The 25,154-nt window shown below is 47.3% G+C and overlaps 1 protein-coding gene across 1 annotated transcript; it reads right to left on the bottom strand.

The window, feature by feature from the left end:
- Positions 1-69: 69 nt before the first annotated feature.
- Positions 70-25,154, bottom strand: BIN2 (bridging integrator 2). Its single transcript, XM_004692515.2, has 13 exons — positions 25,074-25,154; positions 19,283-19,363; positions 12,382-12,436; positions 11,992-12,086; positions 11,324-11,419; positions 9,781-9,888; positions 9,437-9,522; positions 8,357-8,432; positions 7,444-7,526; positions 3,860-4,613; positions 2,393-2,473; positions 585-659; positions 70-111 (listed from the first exon to the last, which is right to left on the bottom strand). Exons 1-13 carry the CDS (start codon positions 25,152-25,154, stop codon positions 70-72), a joined length of 1,713 nt encoding a protein of 570 aa, XP_004692572.2.

Here is a 25,154-nt window from a genome sequence, read left to right as displayed (position 1 = left end):
GGAATAGAAATGGTGGCTGGGGTTATGGTACTTGAAGACAGTGCTCATCACATTATGTGTCACTCTCCTTTACAGGCGTAACCGCTCCTCTTGGGAGCAGGAGCTGTTGTTCTCCCAAGGAACAGGCATCACCAGTGGGTGAACGGGTCAGGTTTGTCTCTTCTCAGATGTTAGAAATTCTGGAACCAGTTTTGTGGCCCGTACTTACTAAGCTTGTTTTACAGAGGCATTTGTACTTGCCTAATTCGTGGCTCTGTTTTATCTTAGCATATACTTTTGAGTTATTTGGCTCTATCATGTATGCGTACATATTTATGTCTTTTGTATATCTTAGCTCCATCTTGAAGTAAGTGTAGCTATCATTAAATAACTACGTGGGAGACAGGACTATAATTAGAGGCAAGAGTTCATGGCCTTGTGTTGAAAAATAGACACAAATTGCAAAGCCCCACTTTACTCTTGGTTTCTCTGGCTCTGCTCTTGTACATTGTTCACTGCTAAGTTCCCGTGGCCCAGCCTGAGCTAAACCTCTGTCTGCTAATGCCCAGTCTCACCGCCCCAGCCAGGCCTAGCTGCCTTCTCACCTCTTCTTGAGGCCCAGGTGCTGTGTCGCTGATCTCCTCTGGGCTTGCAGAGACATGAGGCTGAAGACTCTGGCTCTGCAAAGAGAAGAGTTTTCCAGTAAGCGGCGGCTCAACCTTCCCAGATTCTCAGCTTAGCAGGGTCTTCTGTGTCACATATAATACAAAGGACAATCACACAAAGCTGTTTCCCTCTAGCCTGGAGGCACCAGGGAAGGCTTTACTGTTATCCCCTCTCATAACTCAAGAAGCCAAGAGTCAAAGGGTGAGATGATTCGCTGGGGCGGGAAACCAGATCTGTGGACTCGGGAGCGTGTCTATGACCAGACCCCACGTGGCTTATGGGACATGTGCCTGTGTGCGCACCCTTTTTGGCGGCTGAGGGTGTAAGGATAGGTCTTAAAACCACACCTATTGCTGTTAGACTAAAGGTCCTCAGAAAGCATACACTTAGAGGACCCTCACCCAGGGCAAGCAGGTAAGAAAGGCAAAGGGCATGACGGTTTTTTCGGGAAAGGACCCCGGTTCTGAGATGAGAACTGTTCAGGAACTGCTAACCCCAGGGGAGACCTTGGCCCTCTAAGGTTTAGATTTTTTAAAAAATTAAAATGTAGTTCGCACATTGTAAAATTCACTCCCTTAAAGTGGAGCCAGTGGGGCCCTCCCTGGCAGTGCAAGGGTTGAAGCACAGTGCTACGAGCCATCTGCAGCCACCGCAGTGCGAGTTTGATCCCCGGCCAGGGAGAGGTCCACGCGGCGCAGCAGACCGCCCTTGCCCCGCCTGCTGCCCCCTCAGCAGTGTGTTCCAGTCAGTCCGCCTGTTCTGCTCCCCACTCTGTCTCTGGGGAATCCTCTCACCCCCTACACCTCTGGCCTGTACCCCAGTTCTGTATGCATAAATAAATACATCTTTAAAAAAAAAATGAAGTGGAGCCAATGCTAACAGGTGTCAGCCACTTGAAGTTCTGTGATTTCCTCCTTCTTACTTTCCCTGTCTCTCCAGGCCACAACCTACCTGCGGGTAACATCACCTCCCAGAAACTTATCAAAGCCTTCATTCTTTCAGGTGATTCAAATGCTGAGCAAATCAGGTTTTCTCCCAGTTATAATTTCAATTACCTATTCTTGTATGTGATCCGACCACAGTTCTGGTATGACCACATCTTATGACTGACGATGTGTCTGCTGGGGGAAGGGAGCTTGGCTTGGCCTGCATGGGTGAGGGGCGAAGGTGCCTTAGCAGCTTAATGCTGTCCGAAAAATGTCTCCTTAGCTGATGACCAAAGCAATCTCACAGGCAAGGTTAGGAGTAAGTAAATATTATCTATTTTTAAAAAAGATTATTTATGAATACAAGAACTGGGGTACAGGCCTGAGGTGTGGGGGCTGAGATACTTCACTAGAGACAGAGTGGGGAGCAGAACAGGCAGACAGACTGAAACACACCGCTGAGGGGAGAAATGGGTGAGACAGGAGAGGTCGGCTGCGCCCTGTGGGTCACCCCCGGACGGGGATGGAACTTGCGCTGCAGGGGCTGCAGACAGCTTCACAGTGCTGCGCTTTAACCCGCTGCACCGCCAGGGAGATCCACTAGTAAATATTACAGATCTCTTGACTATTCAAGGAGATAGACTCAGGGGAAAGGAGGCTGCTTCTTGATCCTCTTCTCTATTCACTATCAAACAGCACAGCTACCTCTGGCCAGAAGCCAGCCAAGGGCAAGCTTTATATTCTGCTGTGAAAGAACCATCAGTGCTTCAAGTGAATCAAGACCGAGAGCACAATCACACTGATGACTGCGATTCTGGTACCTCAGGGGAGTCGGCTGAGAAGACCTCACTATCGTCTTCGTTGTCGTCCATCCTTCCTGTATTGCCAGATTCTGGACAAACCTGTGGGTCAAAGTGGACAATTTGGGAGCCAGTCCCACACCCCTACACCTCGAGGCTACCCTGTTCCCTTTATGTTAGCTCCTCTCCGGCAGCAGGAGGCTCCTAAGGTAGCTGGTCACCCTTCCTCTGGGTTGGTATGATCTGGGGCACCAGAGATCCCATGCTCCACGTCCATAAAGGCTAGACCCTGCCTCCTCCATCACCATGTCACCTTCCGGCCACCTGCAACCCTGCTCCTTCCTGTGCCTTCGCCTACCTAATTTTCCTCCACTGTTTCCTCTACCACTAAATTGTAATTTCATTTATTTATTCTGTTTCTTGTCTATGTCTCCACTCCCTCCATCCCCCACCCCACTAAAATGTAGATGCAGAAAAGTGGGAATTTTGTATTTTGTTCACCGTTATAGCCCATCTCTGAGAAAAGCACCTGAACCATAAGTAACTGTAGAATGAATGACTCCTGGTGCCACTTGGTCAGATGTATCACCATCATACTCTTGATAATGTCCCTGACAGCTGACCACAGAGTCTTCATTATTAACACCAAGGAAGGAGAATTATTTCTCGCGGTGACCCATCCCATTTGATTTTTGGAAGCCCCTTCTGCCCATTCTTGTATATTAAAATTTTTTTCTATACCATTTTTTAAAAACAGGACTAAATGATAAAGTTCCTTTTGTACTACTCTCAAACAGACACAAAGAATTTTTACATATAGGACCTGCCTCTGCCCTCAAGAGTTTCATAACACAGGTTGAGTTTCTTTAGATGACACAGACCTTCCATATACTTGGAAAAGATGATGACTTGATTTCTAGGTCACTGCAAGAACTGGTTGCTCTCCAGAAATTCTTTCCTCTATTTTTAACAAAATTCTCTTCTTACCCAATTTCTCACTTTTGGAAATCCATCCCTTCCGTTTTACCATCCTCTGTGAGTTCTTTATTCAGGGTCTCTCTATGTCTTGGAAATTTTCTGGCGACATTTTTTTGGGGGGGGGTCTCTATATCATAGTCACAAGTACGACACACTGAAGCGAAACTCCCCTCCCTGAACCCCACCAAAAAAAGGTAAAGCTCAGGGTACCTGAGCTGTATAACTTCCTCATACAACTTGACGCGTAAGGGAGAAATTAGTACAAAGCTGCTGTTCATAATAATGTTAGAGACGGGCCTTTCGTAGAAGTCAACCACCCTAAAGTAGATCACTAAATTAATTGCTATGAAGATGGGAGATAATCCCTGGAACAAAAACAAAAAGGGTCCAAGAGTATCCTCAGACTGTGACATGACAGAAAACCTGACCAACCATGGGGCAAGCTGACTACACTGAGATGGTTTCATGAACGTCACCAAAGAGTAAAGACTGAACCAGACCCATTCTCACCTGAGAGGTCAAGGTAGGGGAAGTGTACGGCTCTTCTGGGTTCAGCCCGTTGGTGTTTTCCTCCTCTTTGCTCTCAGAAACTCTTGCTGGCTTGTCCGGTGGCTGTGGGTCAGGAGAGGCTTCCAAGGAGGCCCTGGGACTTGCAGTCTCAGTCTCCAAGACTGCGGTGGAGCCGCTGGGTGAACCCTGCTCAGAGGCTGGAGGGCTGGAGGTTATGTTCCCTGAGGAGGGCCTGGGGCTGGGCGCGCCTCTGGGTGGAGGGGGCCGAGAAGGCGGTGCGGAGGTCCTCTGGATCGAGGATTTCTTCTTCGATTGTTCAGACCCTTCACTTGAGGTGCGGGCTCGGAGAACTACCTCTGGGAGAGACGAAGGCGGTTCTGAGGGCAGAAGCGGTCCGCCTGGGGCTGGTGCTGGGGAGCGAGGGGGCTCTTCCTCCCCGGGCTGGCCGTCCTCAGTGGCGGGAGAGGACTGGGCCTGTTCTGGGCCGTTGCAGGCTGGCAGTGGCTCTTCCTCCTCAGAGGAACTTGCTTCAGAGCCTCTGTCCTCTATCCCCTCGTCATTGAAGGGCTTTTCTTTGCTCTCAGACTTGTCTTCTCCCTGGGCTGGATCAGGTGGCAGTTCCTCTTCACTTGCTGAGACCGACGCCCTCTCACTCTTCATGGACAGTGAAGAGGGGCTGGTGGGTGAGGTGAGCGGGCTGGACGCTGTGGATGTTCGAACTGGGGAGGAGATGACTAGAGAGCGCCTGCTGTTACTACAAGGGAAAGGGACTCCAGTGAGAGCTGTAGCCACAGAAGTAACCTAGTGCCCCAGATAAAGAATAAGGGGGCATCAGCAGTAAAAGAACCAGATATAGAGAGTTGGTGTAACTGACAGTAATGCTTATGCTGTCAAGGGGAAATGAGCTATGGAATTTTATCTCCATCATTACCTCAGCAATGTAAACAATATAAAGACTGGCAAGAAAGACAACAAAGGAGCAAGGAAACATTTTCCCTGGGGAAGATTTATGGGTGATAGTAGCTGAGTCATGCGGGTTCTGTATTTGCAAATTTGCTTCCTCCCTAAAGTGTATTTATAACCCAAAGCTGTGTCTGTAGTTCTTTCAGGGCCGCGCTCACGGGCAAGCTGTGAAGAACGAGTGTCTGAAGGGACCTCCCGGCTGGGGTCCGGGAGAGCTGCCGTAGGCCGTGAACATGTCCTTCTGGCCCTGTTTTCCATACTGCAGTACTTTCTGTTGGTGATTTAGCTATTTAAAACGGCTTTCAAGTGTTGTGCCAGAGTACTGTCTGACAGCAACAAGTCTGGGCTGTGCCTCACGGAGAAAGCATGTCTGTGAGATAAGCTGCCTTCACACGTGAGTTATGGTACCATCGGCTGTGAGTTCAGCATTATGGAAACCAACAACCTAAATTAAATAAAATGTCTGTGAACAGAAACATACATGAGACATGGAGCTACCCTGACCAGCTGTGGAAACCCACTGGGACCTGTGTCTCTGTCTCCCGAGGGTCAGCGACCCAGTATTCGCCAACCCAGTGCTGGGTGACAGCAGAGAACGTAACTACCTCAAATCACAAAAACCCTAACACTTACTGACTATCCTGGACACTGTGCTGAGGGCTTCTGTAGCCAACGCCAGCTTGACTCCTATTTCACCCCCTTACATGCCTCCTAGGCACTGGTCACCAACTGGTTAAGCAACCCACAAATATCCACTTAACAGGGACCAGCTGGACCCAAGGATGGGCAGTGGGGAGAGGCGAGGAGGAGAGAAGCTTAGTTTCTGCCTGTGGGAGTTTCTGATGTGAGATAAACTGAGTGCGGTTCCGCTGCACTAGCCCTCGGGGATCTGTAGATTTAGAAGGCCAAGACAGCAGGAAAAGCCCAGACTACCCTGCAAAGTTCTGGGGGATCTTGGTTAAGTGATAGTATGTTTCAGAAGAATGGATAATTAGAAAGAAGGCTGGTTTCAATGCCAGGAAGTGGAGCAAGAGAGTTTCCAGAGAAAAACAAAATTCTTGCAGGAAGGCGATGTTAACCTTTCAGTGATTCTTTTCAATAGTTTTTAAATGCTAAAACGGGTAGCAAAAAAAACACGAATCTTCCTTGAAGCGCCCAGCTCAGTTTCACTGCTGCCTTTAAAGCCTCCCTAATCATCTGCATGTGCACAAATTACCCTTCTGGAATTTCTACTGGCTTCATTAGGGACACTGTGTCCTTAGGCACATTTTCTGTCCTTTCAACTTTTTTTACAAGTTCTTTAGAGCAGTAAGTATTCCTGATGCCTTTGGGTCCTGACTCTAATGCAAAGCCTTGTGCATAGAAGAAACTTAAAACTTTCTAAACAAAGACTTCAAAATAAGACCTGATCACATTCTGAGAGATGGTGAACTGTTGACACTTAGCAGCATAAGCAATGTAGAACACAACAAACACCCCCTGCACTGCCCCATGTTGAAAAGCAAGCCACAACAAATTGAGAAAACATTTGCAATGTATATCATTGAAGGATTAATATCTAGGGGAAACAACTGGATTGAACAATGTGAATCAAGGAGAAACAGGAAAAGTCAGAGCAGAAACCTTAAAATGGTGATTAAATTGAAAAGATGTTCAAGGTAACTAGCTTCTGTGGAGATGTAAATTAAAACTGGAAAATTTCCACTGCATATTCATTAAGTTGGGAGAAGTAAGTCTGACAATGTCACATGTGGCAAGAACACAGAGTAACTGGGGCTTTATTCATTGCTGGTGGGTTCTAAATTGGAACAATCACTACGGATAGCAATTTGGTAGGGCAAAACCTACTAAGTTTAACAAAGCCCAAATACAGACCTCATGACTCAGCAATTCCACTCCCAGTATCCACCCTTGTGACAGTCTTGATGATATTCACAAGGAGAAATGTAAAACGTGCTCACTGCAACATTATTTGTAATAGCTAAAAACCTGGAAAACTACCCAAATATTCTTTATCAGGAGGACAGATAAGTGAGCTCGCTATAAAATAGCATCCTTGACAGTTAGGAGGAGGAAAGATCAGACTAGCCACATGTAGTAAGGATAACTCTCATAATAATACCAAATAATACCATGAGAAAACAAAGAGGATAAATAAAAGTTAAAAAAAATACTAAGAACAAAAGAAGTTGCAACAGCAAAATACACTCAGTATACTTTCATTTGTATGGAGTTTAAAACATGCAAAGCAGTATTTTCTGTATGCACATACCTGTGTATGATGAAAGTAAAAAGACACCACAGGAATAGGAAACACTACCTGAAGACAGTGGCTACCTTTGGTGGGGAAGAGGTACGAGAGAATGCAAAGTGGAAGGCTCGGGGCTTCGGTTATGTATCTAACAGTGGATTCCTTAAATCTGATGGTTAGGCATAGTGTTATCTGGGGCCTTTATACCTTAAATTATATAAATCCTGTAAAGAAAAAGGGCTTAAACAAGGGTGGAGTACAAGCAACAGACCCCTGCAGAGGAGTGCAAGGCCAGGGGGCAGCGGCTAGAGGCCAGGGTGCGGGCTGACCTCTGCTCACACACTGGCCAGGGGCGGAGTTGCTTGCTTACCTTGAGAGTCCCTTCACCACAAAGACTTTGCTGGAATGTTGCTTCTCCAGTTTGCTCATCACCTCGTAGAGATTGTGGTTGAGCTAGAGTCAATGAGAAAGAAAGGGCCGTTAGGCAGTCAGGAACTGGACATGGGCACCCCTCTCTGCTCTCTTCAGACAGTTCCCCCAGTAAAACGATCCCACTCTTTCAGCTCTCAGTGATCAAGCTCCTCCTCATCTCTCTGTCTTTCTGATCTGTGTATGTCTTCAGTTCTGCCTCAGCCTTCAGACCCGCAGCTCCCTCAAGGTGGGGTCCACAACTGGTGTTTGAGGTTCCAGCTTCTCAGGTGATTCAGGGAAGGAGAATACTTTGTAATTTTAATGAGGCCTGTAATTATTTAGCCAGAGAAACCGAGGAGAGGAGTCCGTATGGACGTAGAATATAATGCTATAGCACATTCTTATAATATAGTTACTATCGAAATTAAGACGACCATTTAGACTCCCAAAGCAAGAAAAGACCCCGTAGGGCCTGTTCCTCAGCTGCCTGTCACTGAATAGGACTGGCTTTCGTCAACACTGACTGCTGAGAAACTGACCTGTGCTTAAACACCGCTCTCTCAGTTCCTGCTCACCGTTGCTCTTTTTAGCAACAAAAAATACCGATCCCATAGTTTGGCTCATTTCAGCTATTCCTTCCACAGTCCCAAGCTCCTTTATTCACCAGAAGCTAAAGTTTGGATGGTTGTTACTCAGTTGCTTTGTGCTTTAATACAGTCTGACACAGTCAGTTAAGCGGTGCTTCAAAACAAGAACACAGTAAAAACCTGTGGTACCAACATGGATATTTATAGAAATGATGTAAATGAGGGTTACCTTCACAGTACTGCAAAAACCCACGTATGTATGTAAGTTGGCCAACTGTGTCTCACCTTGCTCATCTCCCTGTAGAAGACATCCCTCAAGTTGGAAATGTTCTGGAAGATGGTCACGTAACAGCCAATACGACTATCAGGAGGGAAAACAGTACACAGGTAAGGGATGGAAAAGGTCTGGGAAATGAAACAGAAGACAGGCGCGGAGGCCAATGCCAGTGAGGGAGACACCGCCCACTCAAAACTCAGGATGCTCTGTGGTCTAGATCTGGCAGGCCAGCCAGAGCACCTGCCCGTCCAGATGACGGAGCCCCAGTTCTGTCAGAGCAGACGTAAGAGTACTTTGAAGACATTTTAGGTGCTGTGTGAGTAGAAGGCTATCTGATTATAATGAGTAATTACTCTCTTAATTTCTTAATATTTGGACTTTCATGGAGCTACGTGGACATAAATGGAATTCTGCTGTGAATGAATTGGGGAAGGTGACATTTAAGGAAACCATTGCATTTGATTCTCTTTAAATGAAGAGTCACCAAATTAATGTGGAGAATATAATGTAGAATAGCATTAGGGGACAACAGAAAATACTTTGACTGTAACTGTTTTAAGTGCACCTTAAATACTGAGAAGAAAATAGGTTACAAATAGAATTTCTACTCAGATTGCTCCTCTAATGTGGAAAATTTACATCTAAAACACTTTCACCTACTAGGAAGCAAAGACACCCTCATTAACGGAAATCATCCAGTGCTGGGCTATTTCTACAGAAACCGACTGAGAGATGTTGACGAAGCAAGCCTTCTAGGTACACCAGCGCACACACAAGTGTGCATCAGGCCGGATGCTCCTAAGACACGTGATCAGCCTTTAGTTGCCACGCTCTCTCCTACCCAAGGAGCATGTTGCATTTAGCCTGACAAGCTGGTGGAGAAGCGGAGCAAGGACAGCTGTCTCTGCGCTGCAGCGCGGAGCCCAGGTCTAGAGGGACAGTGTCCTGGCCGGCACCACGCTCGGCAGGAGCTGGACAGAGGCCACAGTCCGCTCTCGGATCAGAGCTCTTTTCAGGAGGTGATGTGTCTGGGTGGCCAGGGCTTCCTTGGCCTACGAGTCCAGACTGTCTTGGGTTCCAGTCATTACCTGTTATAAAGAACGGGCAGTTCCTCTAGGAGTTCCTGGTTCAAATCTTCAAACACCACCTGGGCCTTGTTGAATTCTTCTTCTGCCTGGGTGATAGAAAAGACAGACAACTCCCTCTCCACCCTGAGCACAAGGCTAGAGGCCGCCTCCCTTAACCTCGGCATTTTTTCAGGAACGAGGCACCCTGGGAAGCACAGACCCTTCCCACGCCCTCCCACCGCGAGTCTCTGACTATCCTTACAGCACCAGTGTCCGGGAAACAGGATTTCCTTTAGGACACGGATGCAGAACTGATCATTCTGGGGGGGTGGGGGGTGCGGAGCGGGGCAGACGCTTTTCTTTACCTTGGCAGTCTTGGCCTCATCTCTCTTCTTGGCGTTTTGCAAAGCCTCCAGGTGGTGTCGGGCACTGTCGTAGTCCACCAGTTTCCGACCCCGCTTGGCGATTCTCTCCTAGCCCAGAGTGGTAAGAGAGGGCCTTGGTACTCACTTTTCAGTGGCTAGGATGTGGGTACCGTGGCATCAAATACAAGGGCCATATTCTAGGCTCCTCCTATCAATTTTTGTTTCTAAAAAGGTTTTTAGCCCATGGATGTGTCCTCCTGATCTGTAAAGGCTGCGCATTCCCTGAAGGGTGTGGAGTTAGGGGCGACCCTGAGGGCACGTGGAAGGTGGCCCTGAATGGTTCAGCCTCCAGACATGACCGCGAAATTTCTATTCAATAAAAAGTCAGAAGTTTTGTGCCTTACCCCTCGTTTCCTTAGCCCCGGGGCCTAGGGCAAGACACATCTCTTTGGGACCTCAACAGTCTCACCGGCTCTATGGTGTTAGTATTAAGGAACACGACTTATAAAACCCCACAGCACACTAAAATAGTAAATTACACAGAAAGTTTACTCAATCTCGTCCAAATTATAAATTGTTCCAGGGAGAAGCAGATTATATTATTGGTCCTTGATTCATTCTCTCAATCACAGAATTTGAAAGAATTTTAGTGATTTTCTCACCCAACTTCCTGTTCAATACAACACATGAAGCTTCTCTACAATCAAGGTATGAAGTAGTTCAACTTCTGCTTAAGCAGAGACCAAACAATTCATTACTTTACAGTTTACTTCACGTTTAGTAAGTTTTAACTGTCAGAAACTCAAGTCATGCACCCTCTAATTTCTTCCTATTAATCTAAAATCAGCACAGTGCCAGCATCAATCAGAAATGAATGAATTAAAAAATTCTAGTTCTGCTTTCTAGAAGAGTCTAGAACATACCAAATTCCTCTTTCATCTTTCAGACGTTCAAGTATTTGAAGGTAACTATTAGGACTCCCCTAAGTTTCCTCTTCTCTGCAATAACCACCTTAATCCCATCAGCAGTTGCTGAGAGTTGAAAATGATGCCCTGACCTGGGTCTCATGCAAAATCAACCCGTATCTCCCTGACTGAAATCTAAGTTTAAACATTACCTCATTTCACTGAGGACCGCCACATTAAGCCCTCACCTAATCCTCAACTTCAGTCCTCCTCCAACTTCACTCATAACCAGGCTCTCCCTCTGCTTATTATATACATATTTTTAAAGATTTATTTACTTATGCATACAAAACTGAGGTACAGGACAGAACTGGGGTGCAGGGGTTGTGAGAGGATTCACCAGAGACAGAGTGGGGGCAGAACAGGCCAGCTGACAAAGCACACTGCTGAGGGGAGCAGCGGGTGGGTGAGGAGAGGTCTGCCGCGCCTTGTGGTCACCTCCAGGGCCAGTGGGGATTGAACCCATGCTGATGTGGCTTTAGCTTCTCAATGCTGTACTTCAAACCACTGTGCCACCTGGGAGGACCCTCACTCTATCAGGCGCTCACAACCCATCCTTGATTATGAGAGGTCAGTACCTTAATCTCGCTGAACTGGGCTACATAGGTTTCCATGGTCCTCACAGCCTGGTCAGCCAGTTTCTCTTCATAGTCTTCCCAGAGGAGATCATTATTCTGTGGGTTGCAGGCACAGGACAGTGATGAGGCCTCCACGTCTCAAAAACACTGTGTATCGGGGAAAACCCACATTCTTCCTCCAAAAAACTCTTCTCTGGAGCACTGTATTAGACTAGCGCGGTTGCTTCTGGGGAACTGTCAGATGAAGACAGACCCGGCCCCAAGGAACTGCCCCAGTCCAGACTGGCTGTACATCCAAGCTTTAGGAGCAGCGTGGATGGCCAGAGGCTTGGATGCTGCAGTTGGAGAAATAAGGAAGTCTGGATGCATGCAATGACATCGAGTTAGTTTTCAAAAACAAGCAACAGGGTTTCGTGTAGTAAAAAGGCTGAAAGATTTAAATGAGGGGAGAAGGATCCAGAAGAGAGGAGTCCAGGCACTGGGGCAGACTTGTTTCCACCTCTGCAGTTGCAATACCCACCCCCCCCACCCACCCCCGCCCCGTGATGTCGGTCATATACATGAAGGATGAGCACTGGCTGCTTGTTTATGTGCTTGGGTGGAGAAGCCAAGATGGAGCTGAGGGGAGGCAGGAGTCCTGGAGAGCCACGGGCCCAGACCACCCTTACCCCCACGATGGCCTTCAGCTCCTCGTGACCGTCCCACTCGCTGCTGTAGATCTCCTGCAAGGTCTCCGACACTCTCTTTGAGCTCTCATGCATCACTGAAAAGGCAAGAACTCAGCTCTACCATCAAGTTTCCAAGAAACAGGTCGGTCACATGGGCGACAGGCAAATCAGCGGGTCCAACTCCCTTGGCCAAACTCAGAAGATCTGTGTTATCACCAAGGGAGGCAACGCTGGGCTGTGATAAGAAATGTTACTCTTCATGGGCCCACAAAGTTCCAGAAGCCAGGGGCAGGCAGGCAAAGGCCTGAGTGTGGCTGTCCTTCCCCATCTCCCAGACCCCTTAGCAACCTTAGAAATGCCGTCTGAATCCTCTTGTGCTATGATACCCACCTTTGACTGCATTGAGGAAGTTCTTCAGGTCTTTGTATAGCTTGTAGCCTTCTGTCTGCAACAGAGAAGTGTTTCTGATGACTCGAGAGATACATTTAGGGCGATACCCCAGAGGTCAAAGTAGAAAAGTAGTTTAAAAGCAGAAATCAATCCTGGAATACTTGCCAATATTTGCAAATGTTATAAAGCAACCTCTACTCTCTTTACCAAGAAGATGTGGGTTGTCTCTTTTGGGGCAATTTTAAGTTTTGGGAGGTTGCTAAAGTCCTATTGCACTACAATGTCTTCCTCCTCCTGTTCTGTTCTCTCGTAACCCAAGTCCTTCTGTTGAAATTTAAGTGTTCTGCCAGATGCCAGCTATGTATTTCTCTCTGGGAGATAAATGGTTCCCATTTTCTTTTCTTTATTTAAAAAAAAATAATTATTTTAATTTATACATACAAGACCTGGGGTGCAGGCCAGTGGTGCTGGGGGTGGGGGCAGAGTTTGAGGATGCACCAGAGACAGAGTGGGGAGCAGATCAAGCGAATTGACTGAAACACTGCTGAGGGGAGCAGCGGGGAGATAGGAGAGGTCTGCTGCACCCTGTGGGTCACTCCCTAGCAGGGATCGAACTCAGGCCAGGCCACAGAGGCTGAGAGCTTGGCAGTACTAGACTTTAACCCTATGCCACCAGGGAGGCTCAAATGGCTCCCATTTTCTATAAACATCAGACCCTCTTCCTTCTCTGCATTCAGGCCATCCCCTCCTCCCCTGATGTGCTTCTCTGCTCTGTTGCACTTTGCTCTTCCCTCCCATCAGTTACTTCTCCAAAGGGCCTCATCATTAACTCTCCTCCTGTTCCAACCCCAATAACTTTACCTGTAGCTGCATCCGTCCATCCATCCATCCACCCACCCACCCTCCATCCATCCATCCATCCACCCACCCACCCTCCGTCCATCCATCCATCTAATTTTATCTTTGCTCCTGTGACTCATCTTTTTAGGCTAGCTTTAAATATTGCAAACTAAAAATGTAAAGACTGGAGAATTAAAAATTAACAAGGCTTTACATTTCTTTTATGAAAGAACACACCTGGACTTTTTACTTCACCATGGACATTTATCTCCAGAAATACATAACTGAATAACAAAAGCCATTAAATTATCTTGCATGATCGCTACAAAGGAAATTCTTAGTTTTTTATTCTATCTGGTCTGAAAAATCAGGTGGGTAATCGAGGACACCACACACACTGTCTGGACCTGGTGCACAAGGTGGTGTCTGCAGACCCTGGGTGAATGCTTTCCACCCTCACTGCACGTCATGAAAGGCCAACTCCATCTCTGTGTTTTAGAATTATGTCTCTTGCTCATAAAAGGTCCTTTCGCTATGCTCCTGCTCTTTATTTTAAGCAGCCGGAGGGAGGGTGTGTTTGTGTAGTGGCGAGGTGTTGGGAGTGGAACAGCACTAGGTGTCATTTTATTTCTTTGACCTGTTCTTATGCCCCTGAAATGTCTCCAGACTAAATAATCTCAGGGTGTCCTTTTCTTCCCTGACAGACACAACAGTCATACTGTCTCTTGTCTGGAAGTCAGACTCTTCTCTACCACCAACTAGAAAGTTATTCCTCTCTCTGGCTTCCATTTCCTCAATCTCTAAACGCCCAGGTAAAGATTTTATCACTTCTGCTTTTTTCTGAATCCTTGCCAAGTTCGTGGTAGCACCATAGAGTCTAAGTTAATCCTTCCCACCCCTTCTAAAACAGTCCCAGCCCACAGTTAATGAAGTGCTCACTCTGAAAGCTTGTCTGATCACTCAGATAGACAGAGCTGTGTTCTGAGAAACTGGTGTGTGAGGATGAAGGCAAAGGCCCCATCACGATCCCTGCTTGCTGGGGGGGGGGGGGGGGGGGAGAGACAGACCCAAAGAAACCACCGTTCAGCAAAACAATCGCAAAGAATCTAACCAAAGCCTGAGTAAGTGCTGGAAGCACTTGATTTGTGGAGATGCAGGAGGGAAAGATGAAAGTAGATGATCAGATTTGATTTTAGAGGCAATGAATTGGTAGCAGCTGTTACTACCAGAAATAGGAAATTAAAATGCTGTCTGAGGATAAGAGTTATTCCTATATAATAGATTCTGCAGAGAAGAAAAGGGGGGCAAGCAGAGTCCTGTCAGAAACATCACCTACAGAGACCTGACAGGATCCGAGGCGAGGGGTCAGGCCTTGAAATTGGGCTGCAAAGTCTGGGGTGATATTTATTTACTGGAAGTTTGCAAGTGGGGCTAGGTAAGGGGCAGGACGCATGGCCATCTGGTCCCGCTGGGGGATATTCCACTTTTGAGCTCTGTGGTCCTGTCTTTTTCCTCCTGTTCGCTAAGCCGTTCCAGCTAACCTCAGGCCTGACGTGTCTTCAGCCTTCTTGCAGACAGCGAGTGCCTGGGGCAGGTGCATTTCCCTGGTGGTGTCACGGCTGCGTCGCCCAGTGCCTCACCCGCCACAAGCACTCACAAAATGTTTGTTCAGCAAACTGACCAGAGAATTTCCAAGCATGTTCAAAACCACCAGTCACTCTAGGACTCTTCAGGCAGGCTACAAGCTTCCCTTATCCCACCACTTGATCTCTGCCGAAAGGCTGAGAACTGAATCCCTTATTCCTAATTTCAGTCCATCTCTGTCCTCAAAAATTTTCTCCTCAAGCGACATTTAGCAGGTGGGTTTGCACAGAGAATTCTGGGGGGGTGGGCTGCCCATCTGACCCTCTTATTCTGCAAGGTGGCCCTTCCTTCACCGGTTACTCTTTCTACCCATAATCTGCCTCCACAGATCCCGAAAGGCAGAGGGGGACACAGAGGCAAACTTCTCTTCACCATTATGCTTTAAAAAATAATACAATAGTTTATTTTTACATCATTTTGTGCCTTTTCCATCTCAGCTATAATCCCCGTGGGCTTCCCCTCACCAAATCACCCTGTGCCATCACCATAGTCCAGTGCATCCCCCCCCCCACTGTTTTTGACCCCATTCCCCACCCCACCCCACAAAATGTCTCTGGTACAGAGCTGTTCATTATTACTATTATTTTCTCGCCTGGCCCTTTATGCTCCTGCTATGAGTGAAACGATTCGGTATTCTTCCTTTTCTTTCTCTTCGCCACTGTATTTTACTCGACAGGGAACTGCCCTCTCCAGGCCCCAGCCACACGCTCCCCCCTCCCAAGGTGGGTGCTGCCTCACTGATGCTCGCTCGGCTCATGCCTGCACTGGAAGCAGAACAGCAGCTAGCGGGGAGGAGAGGCCCAGAGGGGCCTCCTTGTGAGAGTCAGTGACAAACTAAACAGGGTTTAGCTTTGGCTTCTAGCTCGCCAAGTCTCCCATGCTGGTACCTTGATTAAATTTCTCCCCTCTCAACCGGATTCTATCTCCCCTCCAAGGATCAAGACTAATTTAGTGGCTCTGCTTATCCTCCTCCCCTTTTCTTTTCCCAAGTGCTTTTCTTAAACTACTAACATGTCCTAATTGCTTAGAAAATTTAATATAAAACACAGACCCCGGTTAATGATCATCCTCGTCTGTTAACGGCACACACACAGGGGCCCCCTGGTGGTTCAGGGGGTTAAAGGGCAGCACTATGAAGTCCGTCTGCAGCCACTGCAGCATGAGTTGACCCCCAGCCAGGGAGGGACCCCCAGGGCACAGCAGACCCCTCCTGTTTCTCCTGCTGCTCCCCCAGCAGTGTCTGCCTGTTCTGCTCCCCTCTCTGTCTCTGATGAAATCTCTCACCACCACCCCCGCTTCTGGCCTACACCCCAGTTCTTCTTCTTCCTTGTTTTTTAAAGACTGATTTATTTATGCATACAGAACTGTGGTACAGGCTAGAGGTGCAGGTGAGAGGCTTCACCAGAGACAGAGTGGGGAGCAGAACAGGCAGATGGACAAAGTACACTGCTGAGGGGAGAACAGGCAGGTCAGGCGGGGCCATGTGGTTCAGCTCTCTGGCCGGGGATCGAACTCGTGGAGAAGTGGATGTGGTGAGCTTCATGGCACTGTGCTTTAACCCACTGCACCACCAGGGAAGGCTCTACACCCAGTTCTTGTCTGCATAAATAAATATAATGAATCTTTAAAAACACGCACGCCGAGGAGACAAGCACACGCATGTGCCACCTGCTGGGAGACGTGCCAGCTCCAGGAGCCTCATTCCTGCCGCTGACGCACAGAAGCACAAGGCACCGAATCTCACCAGCTCTCTGCGGCTAACGTCACTTCACAGAAAAGACGAACAGAGACGAGACTGAGTTAGCTACTATCATGGAGCGCCAGTCAGCAAAATCTGACCTGCAGGAATCTGCAGCACAAACCAGCTGGTGTCCTCACAGATAAGCTGCAGAAAGGAAGGGTCAGACCCCTGTAGAGTAGCAGACATGCCCGCAAATCTGAGGGGCATGATGTCAACAAGCTCCTGAGATAAACAAGCTACAGAGCATGCTGGCATAGCTGTGAACATTCACTGGCTCTTTTATGATACAACATTGTGGCCAATTTTTTAAGATGCCACCAAAACTTATTTTTAGTAGGACAGTTAATCTGAAATATTTGAAATGACATTTGTATTATGTTCTTCATTGAAAAAGGAAAAGTTATAAAAATGATATATACATGGTACCTCACTTTTATAAGTCTCATTTATTGTGGGCATATTTAGAGATCACACATATACACAGCAGAGCAATTATCAAGGTATAAAACAACAGAGGTCAACTGGGAGGACAGGGAATTGTCATTTTTTAATTTATTTTTTCTCGATGTATTTTATGATCTGTTGTAGTAAATGAATGTTGTGTTCAAAAATCTACTTTTAGGTCTGGTGATGATTTTGTGGTTTATCCTAAGAGATCCCTCTTTTAGAGATCAATGAAGTAACATGCCATGATATCTAGAATTTGCTTCATTATAACCTAAGGTGGGGAAAAGTGGATAGAAACATGAAATAAGATTTCCAGGAGTTGATAAATTATTGACGCTAGCTAATGGGTACATATCGATCATTACACAGTTTTTTCTACCTTGTATGCATTTGAAATTTTCCATTAAAGTAAGTTTCTAAGTACAGAATCCCATCTGCTCCTACCAAAGACCTTGCTTTTAAAATATTTCCCAAGTGATTCTGATAGAGTCAACTACTTAGATAGTGGCACCTATCCTGGTAATATAATTTTAAAGAATTGAATTAAGTTGTCATATAACACAATAAAAATCTTGGCTGATTTTATCCCTGATTCCTGTGAAGTAAGCTCTAAATTCTTGGGATTTCCTGAGTGACAGGGGAGTCTTTGTTGTTCATGCCAAATCAGTGACTCATGACGATACCGGAGAGGCTGGAAAGGTGAAGCACACCAGGGCTGGGCCTTTGAGATAGGTGACGGCAGCCTGATCTCCAGGGAGGAGAGCTAGAGATTAAATCCTGTCAGGTGGCCAATGACTCACGATCTAAAAATCACAAAATCTCTAGACACCTGAAGCTCGGGTAAGCTCCCCTGTTCAGTCATGATCATTGTGCTGGGAGGGTGACATAACTCATGGAAGCAGAAGCTTCACCTCTGGGGCCTCACAAATGGGGCCCCTCATTTTATGCGTCTCTTCACCTAAACTACCTGCTCATGACTTTTATTCTTATAGTAAAGATGTAACTGTAGTAGAACTTTTTCCTGAGTTCTATGACTTACTCTTCTGAATCATGGGAGCAACTTGTGGCCCAAATTTGTAGGCACCTCCAATTTTGTAGGGACCCCCAAATTGGTAGGCACTTGGTCAGGAATGCAGATCCCTTGGGGGAACCTGCTTTGTGGCTGGTGTTTGAAGTTGGCGGGGTGTGTGTGTGTGTGTGTGTGTGTGTGTGCGCGCCCTTAACCTGTGAAATCTGACCTAATTCTGGGTAGCCTGTGTCAGCATCGTCTGGTAAGTGGATATTCATTTCGGCAGTCACCCCCTCCTACTATAAAGACGGAATTGAAATCTCCAGAACTAGTGTTAGGTCTAATGAGTATACATGGCCTGGCCCATGGAGAGGGAAAGTCAAAAATCCCAGGGAAGGTTAAACTTCTCTTAGCCACTATTTTTTTTTTTAAGATTGATTTATTTATGCATACAGAACTGGGGTACAGGCCAGAGGTGCAAGGGTGGTGAGAGGCTTCACCAGAGACAGAGCGGGGAGCAGAACAGGCAGATGGACGAAGTCCACTGCTGAGGGGAGCAGCAGGGATACAGGAGAGGTCTGCTGTGCCATGTGGTCACCTCTGGGGTGGGGGACTGAACTCCCACTGAAGCTGTGGCTAGCTTGCAGTGCTGAGCCACTATTTTTTTTAATTGACAGGGAACTCTTCTTGCTGTTCTCTTTACCGGATCAGTGCTCCTGTTAGCCACTTCTTAATGCGAATTTTCTACACAAAATTACTCATAATCTTCAGTGGGAATAGAAGGTCTGCTGGGAGCATGGCAGGCAAAAGAGGGAAGAGTTATTTGAGAACAACAGGCTTAGGTGGTGCCCAGAGAGGCAACAGAGAAAACATGGGCTAATGGGAAGGCCCACAGCGGGTGGGGGGCTGGGGCAGAGGAGGGGAGAAGCCAGCTAACACACCCAGCTGTGGGGGCTCGTTTTGATTTTGTCCAAGGATGCTTGTGCACCCCCAAGAATCCACCAAGAGAAAAGAATAGGCCCAGAGTCAGCAGGAACAGAAAAGGTGAGTTTCCCTGGTTCCCAAAGGGAGAGCAATGTAGCAGGTCACCCCGGGGTACTCTCCCTGGGGGAGGATGTCGTGGAGACGCTCAGGGGTTTACAGAACCTGCTATTTTCCCGCCACCAACCCTCCTGCTTCTTCCTCCCTCTGAGCTTCCCCTCCCCAATCCCGCAGGTTACCTGCTGATGGTAGAAGTTGTTGGCACTTTGTTCAAAGCGCTCATCTTTGGTTTCCACAGTTTTCCCCAACTTCTGTAGCACCTGGGGAGGTAAGTTGGGAAGGTTCACACGTCATCGTCAGGCCCCTCGCCCCTGCCAGACCCCTGTAATCCAGGCTTCTCTCTGAGCGCCAGGGCCAACCAATACAGCCCGGCAGAATTAAGAAGGAGCACCTTGCTGAAAAAGCAATCAAGTTTTGTGGTTCTTCTCAAGCTGGGGTACCCTAGGGGGTACGCAGCAGTGTGCTGGGGGCATACATAAAGCTTGGCATGAACATACATGATAGGGTGCATCCTATCCTCAGGGAGTGACACTATTATTTACAGTGACTTTTTGGCGGGGAAGGGGAAACGCACTGTATTGGAAGAAAGATTAATGAGAAGAAAATAAAATATGCATTTTTAAGGACAAATCAGGGGACCTGAAGTTCCCTGGGAGACTCTCTTTTACCATAGCAGCAGATTTCTCCAGACAGTTGAAGTAAGAGAGAAAGGCGGGAGACTCTTAGGAAGACCCCTGTGGAAATGCAGAGAAATCCTGCTATAATGCCTTGGAAGCTCAGCCAGAAATGGGATCTTTTCTCCACTGGACCCTAAGAGCCAGCCATGACGCTGGTCTCAGTGCTAATACACAGGACACAGAAATAGATACAGCAGCTGTTCTCCTCGGGGACACTCACTCATAGACAAGAATTTCATACAGCAAGAAAAGCCTAATACTTCTACTTATAACCCCCAGGCCCGGGGCCCCAGTTTCAACCTCAGGAGTTGGCCTAACGTCTTCTCTCTCACCTCCTCCTTCAAATTCCTCCACGTGTTCACCTGGGGAAATCACCTCACACACAGCTTTAGCCTGGGCCCTTTGATTCTTGTGTGGCCTGGTGCAACGGGACATTCACGCTGTGCTTAAAGCCTGCCGTGACTGTTCACTCCCCGCTAACAGCGCTTTAGAGCTCTCTGCCCCTCTGTGTCTATGCAGACACCTCTTTTCTCCTCTCTCCTTCCCCCAATAAACCTGTCCTTTGAAAAAGGCAAAACAAAATTTTATTCACTGCCCAGTATGCATCTGTAAGCTGACCCTCCATGAAGCCCCGGTTTCATTATTCCTCCTTCCTGAAGGTCTCTCTGCGCAATTTTTTTTAGTTTCCTGAATAGGTTGTAGGGTTTTTTGTTGTAGATGCGAGTCCCTCTTTCTGGACTGGCCTTCCCTATCTTGTCTTCGGGCAGATACCTAAAAATACCCAATTCATACTTGATATCCTTTGTGATATTTCACACTTCATGTCATTAGTTGACTTAATCACCACCTTCTAAGCACTTACAACCTGTACCATGTGTATACTTCTATAACTTTTATTATTTGTATTTATCTGTATCTCTTAAACTGTGAGCTCCTTAAAGACTGGGTACTTTTCTTACTCATCTAGATTTCTCAGAATCTAGCAGATAGGTAGTAATCTATTATCTAGCAAACAGACATCATATTCACAAAGATGCATGGCTTGGGTCTTTTTTTTTTTTTAAATTTTAAACAGACAGGCTTAGTAGTTGAAAAGGAAAGAAGCAGCTTGCACAGACACACGCGGGCAGAAAGAGCTGCCGTTGCTGCTTTGCAAAGGAAAAAGCTTTGTGGAGCGAAACACCTGCAGTCACAGGTGGCCAAAAGTGCTGCTGGGCTGGGTCTTGAAGATTTCTCTAGACTGGAATAAGGCAGAAAGGGGGAGGAGAAAGGAGGGTCCAGGCAGTCAACACCAGCACACTCGTGGCGCTTCTGAGGGGGGGCTCAGCGCGGCTGGGTGAGGGTGTGAGAGAGGGAATGGTAAGAAAGGGTGAGGGTGTGATAGAGGGAGTGGTAAGAAAGGACTCCAGAGAGAGCCAGGACTCTCACTATAAAGGCTCTGAGTCATGCAGGAGCTCCTGGTACTTGGGGAACATCCCCTTTCTTAATCCGGGGGGTTAGCACCTCTAATTTCCTGAGCTGTCTGAGCGGTGGTTAAGAGCCAGGGTTCTGGAGTCAGACAGATATATGCCCCCATCTTGGCCTTTCCAACTAAGTCTTTCCAACTCTAAGTCTTTGAGCAAATCACTTAAACTTTTGAGCCTCAGTTTACAGAACACCCTTTCCCTTAACTACAATTGTATCTCCTGGAGTTGACATTTAAATGATTTTCTACAGGTAATTTGCTTTCCCAGCGCTGTCCTACAGAGACTATTCAATGCAACCCCACTACAGTAACAGCCTATTCAATCCCTTCCTGTCTTTATCTCCTTTCCAGTTTAACCACATGTGTTTGTATCACTCAGCACAGGGCCCTGGATGTGTGCAGTCTGTCATCTTCCTGACTATTCCTCCACCTCCTCCTACCTCCAAAATAACACTCCCCTCAAAAAACCCCACACTGTCCTTTATCAGAAAGTTGCAAAACCACCTTGTTTAGTGTCAGTCAGCTCTCACTTCCTTCCTGCTACCCCTCCCTTCCTCTGCTTTGGAGCAGAAGGCTGAAAGATCAGCTAACTCTGTCTATTGTCAAAGGGGCAGATTCAGGAGCTGACCAATCCCCCAACGTCCAAAGGAGGGAGGCAGAGAGGAGTGGGGAGCATGGGAGCGAATATTCTGAGCCAACACTCCCACTGCCAATGCTGAAAGTGAAAAGATGAATATTATCACCCTGGAAACCTAAGCCAGTGTCCTGGGCCAAAGTCGTTTGTTGCCAAAAGCAACACGGTCATGTGTCTGGAGCAAAACTTTTGTAAATGGCAATCCCTAAAGTCCTGCTGGCAGCCAGCCAGCCAAAAAGTGAGACTTCAGGTACTCAGAAAGAGCAGGACACGCAAGAAAGTAAAGATGCTAAAAGGTCAACACTTGATGCATGTAAAGAATATTTCAGTGCTCACTGACCTGTTCTTTTAACTATAGACTTCACAATAAAGTTTAAAAAAAAAATCACTAAATATTTGGTGGTTCACCATAGCCTTTCTCCATAACCATTAATTGTATTTTAGTTAATTGTTGCAATTGGGGTAATTTGAATGAGGTCTGGGTATGAGATGCTATTATGGAATTTTGTTAAAATTTTTTATGAAAGCACGTTTATGCTAAATTAGGCTCTTCTTAACGGGCCCAGCTGGATTATAGGCTTTGGTGGGCAGGATGCCTCTTATTTATCAGTAAGTCCCCTCCTGGATCTGACTCAAATTGACCCAGCTACTTTTTTCTGTAAATATTTGTTGATTGGACCCTCTGGGATGCAAGATGAATAAAAGTCAACAGAGGGAAAGACCAACCAGTGGATTGGTAAAAAATGCCCTTTCTTGGGGGAGATGTGAGAGGTTTGCCACAGTGAAATCGCAAACAGGTGGGGTGGGCATTGTGGAATGTGAAGATGGAAAAACACAGTGAAGCCAGCTTGAATTCACTCTCTTGTTGAGAGTGGGTGGGAACTAGGAAATAAAACCAGACCATCTCCATGTTTCACAGTTCCTAGCCCTTCATCCCTAGCTTTTCAAAGGAGGAGGCCTGGGCAAGAGATGTTTCCATCTCTAGCTTTGCTCCCTAGAGCAGCAGGTCAGCAGGAAGTGGGGAGGCACAGATGTTTGGGTGGTGGGTCAGGAACTCTGTAAAGAGAGTTGTCTGAGGTCAGGATCCAACGTCTGGACACCTGGGTGTTAATATAGTTGTGTCACTTGTCAATCTCCTTTAAGCCCTGTTTCCTCATTTCTAAAATTGGGATACTAACAACATATTTAAAGAGTTGAAAAGATGAAGTGAGGTTATATCATGGCTCCAGAAAAGGAGAGAGCATGTTTAATATTCCTGTGCCTTGTTCACTCTAAGCATTTAATATTTGACACATTCATCACACATATGACTCAGATGATTATGGCCAAGTGCTTAGAGAAAAAAAATGCAGTGTCCAGAAAGCCCTTTCTTTTGACAATAACTGCTCTTTCCCTCACTGCCAATAACTTCCTGAGACTCCACTAGGACCCTGGCAGGCTGAGGTGAGTTCCTTCCCAGCCTTCCAGGTCATTCTCACCTAGTCCAGCTCTAGGGAGCCAGCTGTGCTGCTCCAGCTTCAGCATCTGTCTGCTCTTGCATCTAAACGTGCATTAATGCAGATTTCTGCATTGACCTGGTCATTCCCTAGGGTGGAATGAAGCTGGCTCCCTTCTCTGCCTCCTCAGGGTTCGGACCAGAAAGAACAGTGTGCATGTGGGTGGCAGAACGCCCCCTGGGAGTGCCAGGAGCCCTCCCTCCCCCGTCCTCTCTTTAGTCCTTACCATGCTGAGTTTCCAAGTCACTGAACATCAGCTCTCCCCTCCACAGAGGGAGACTCTACATATGTAGAAGCGGTATAATGTCCCCAGAGCAGGGACATTATTCACTATGTCTCCCGAGCCCAAGCTTGGGAAAGAAAAGACATCACAACACAATGGCCAGTGTTGATGACAGATGGGTGAGGACAGAAGGTGAAAGAGTAACATAAAATCAGCTGGTGCATCCTTTAAAAATCATTGTTACCCATAAGCTTTTGTCTTTTGGGTTTTTTTGTTGTTTTGCTTTTGTTTTATTTTCTAGTCCATACCATGGCTGGCCTTCTACTCCAGCTCTCCTCCTTTCCACAGGACTTGTAGCTAGGTCTCCCTTAGCTTCTGACAGCTCTCAGATTTCTGACTAGAAAGCCTTCTAAGAAGTTCAAACCACCAAAGACTACGAAGTTAGGGTAAGGTGAAGTAACAAAATGTGGCCGCATGTGTTTTTTCTTTTCCTTCACTCTTTCACATGACCCCAGCTTCCTGTCAAAGACAGAAAAAGTGTGCACACACCCTTGTGTGTGTGTATACACGTACAGATGTGTGTCTATCGGTAGCTATATATTTTGCTTTTTTCTTTCTTCCTTCCACTGTGAGCCTTCTACATCAGCCTCCCATCAATTCTCGGTTGATAATCTCCCCTGGGAGGGCTGGTGGCCTGGACGCCTCCCCCAAGCCAATGCTCTACCTTTAGAAGACGGCAGGGACATCTCGACTCATAAGCACGTGGCCATTGATCTAGATGCTTCCAAGACCATGGACCTTTAGAAAACCAGAACTCAATCTTGGGTTCTTCTTATCTCTCTCACCTCCTTTTCCTTCTAGTTAATCCATCTTGCCCTACAATCTCACCTACTAAGGTGTTGACAGGTGGAGAACAGATGTTCAGGTTACGAGCAAAGAAACTATCCTCACCAGGTAGAAACGAGAATGCCATTCCAACGTGTGGAGAGGTGTCCACACAAGCTACCCACTCGTGAGCACACACGATGGCGCAGGGAGCAGATACAGGCTCTGGCTTGCAGGAGCTTAAACCGGCGCGGCCTAGGCCCGCGGCATCGGGCAGAGAGAGAGAAGGCCGCGTTGGTCTAGTCTCTGCGGACTAGTCTAAACCCCGTGTGGGTCTCAGGGGCTGGGCGTCGGGGTCTCATGGCTGCAGAAATTACCCTTTCTGAACCTTCGGAGTCATCACCTGTAAAATACCACCCTCCCTGGAATATCAGGCCCCAAGCTGCTCCCCAGCGCACTAACATTAGTTTCTTTCACAGACCCGCTTTCCTCATCCTGCCTCAGGGATGTTGTACTTTCTGTGTTCAGTCAGCCCGTTTTCAGGGCCGCCCAACCTGCCCCGCCCACCCGCCTTCCCCGGGGAGCTGGAGACCCCGCAGCCCTCCCGCCCCCGCCCCCCCATGGTGGGCCCGCATGGCTGGGCCGCCTACCTTCTCCTGGGCCCTGCTGAACTTCTTCTGCACCTGCTTGGCGAAGAGGCCAGCGGCGCCGCCCGCCTTCCCCTCGGCCAT

Source organism: Condylura cristata, unplaced genomic scaffold (genome assembly GCF_000260355.1).
Source record: "Condylura cristata isolate star-nosed mole 26May11 unplaced genomic scaffold, ConCri1.0 scaffold00034, whole genome shotgun sequence".
In the NCBI taxonomy this organism is placed as follows: Eukaryota; Metazoa; Chordata; class Mammalia; order Eulipotyphla; family Talpidae; genus Condylura; species Condylura cristata.
The sequence above is the reverse complement of the archived record's forward strand: the minus strand, read 5'-3'. Positions and strand labels throughout refer to the sequence as shown.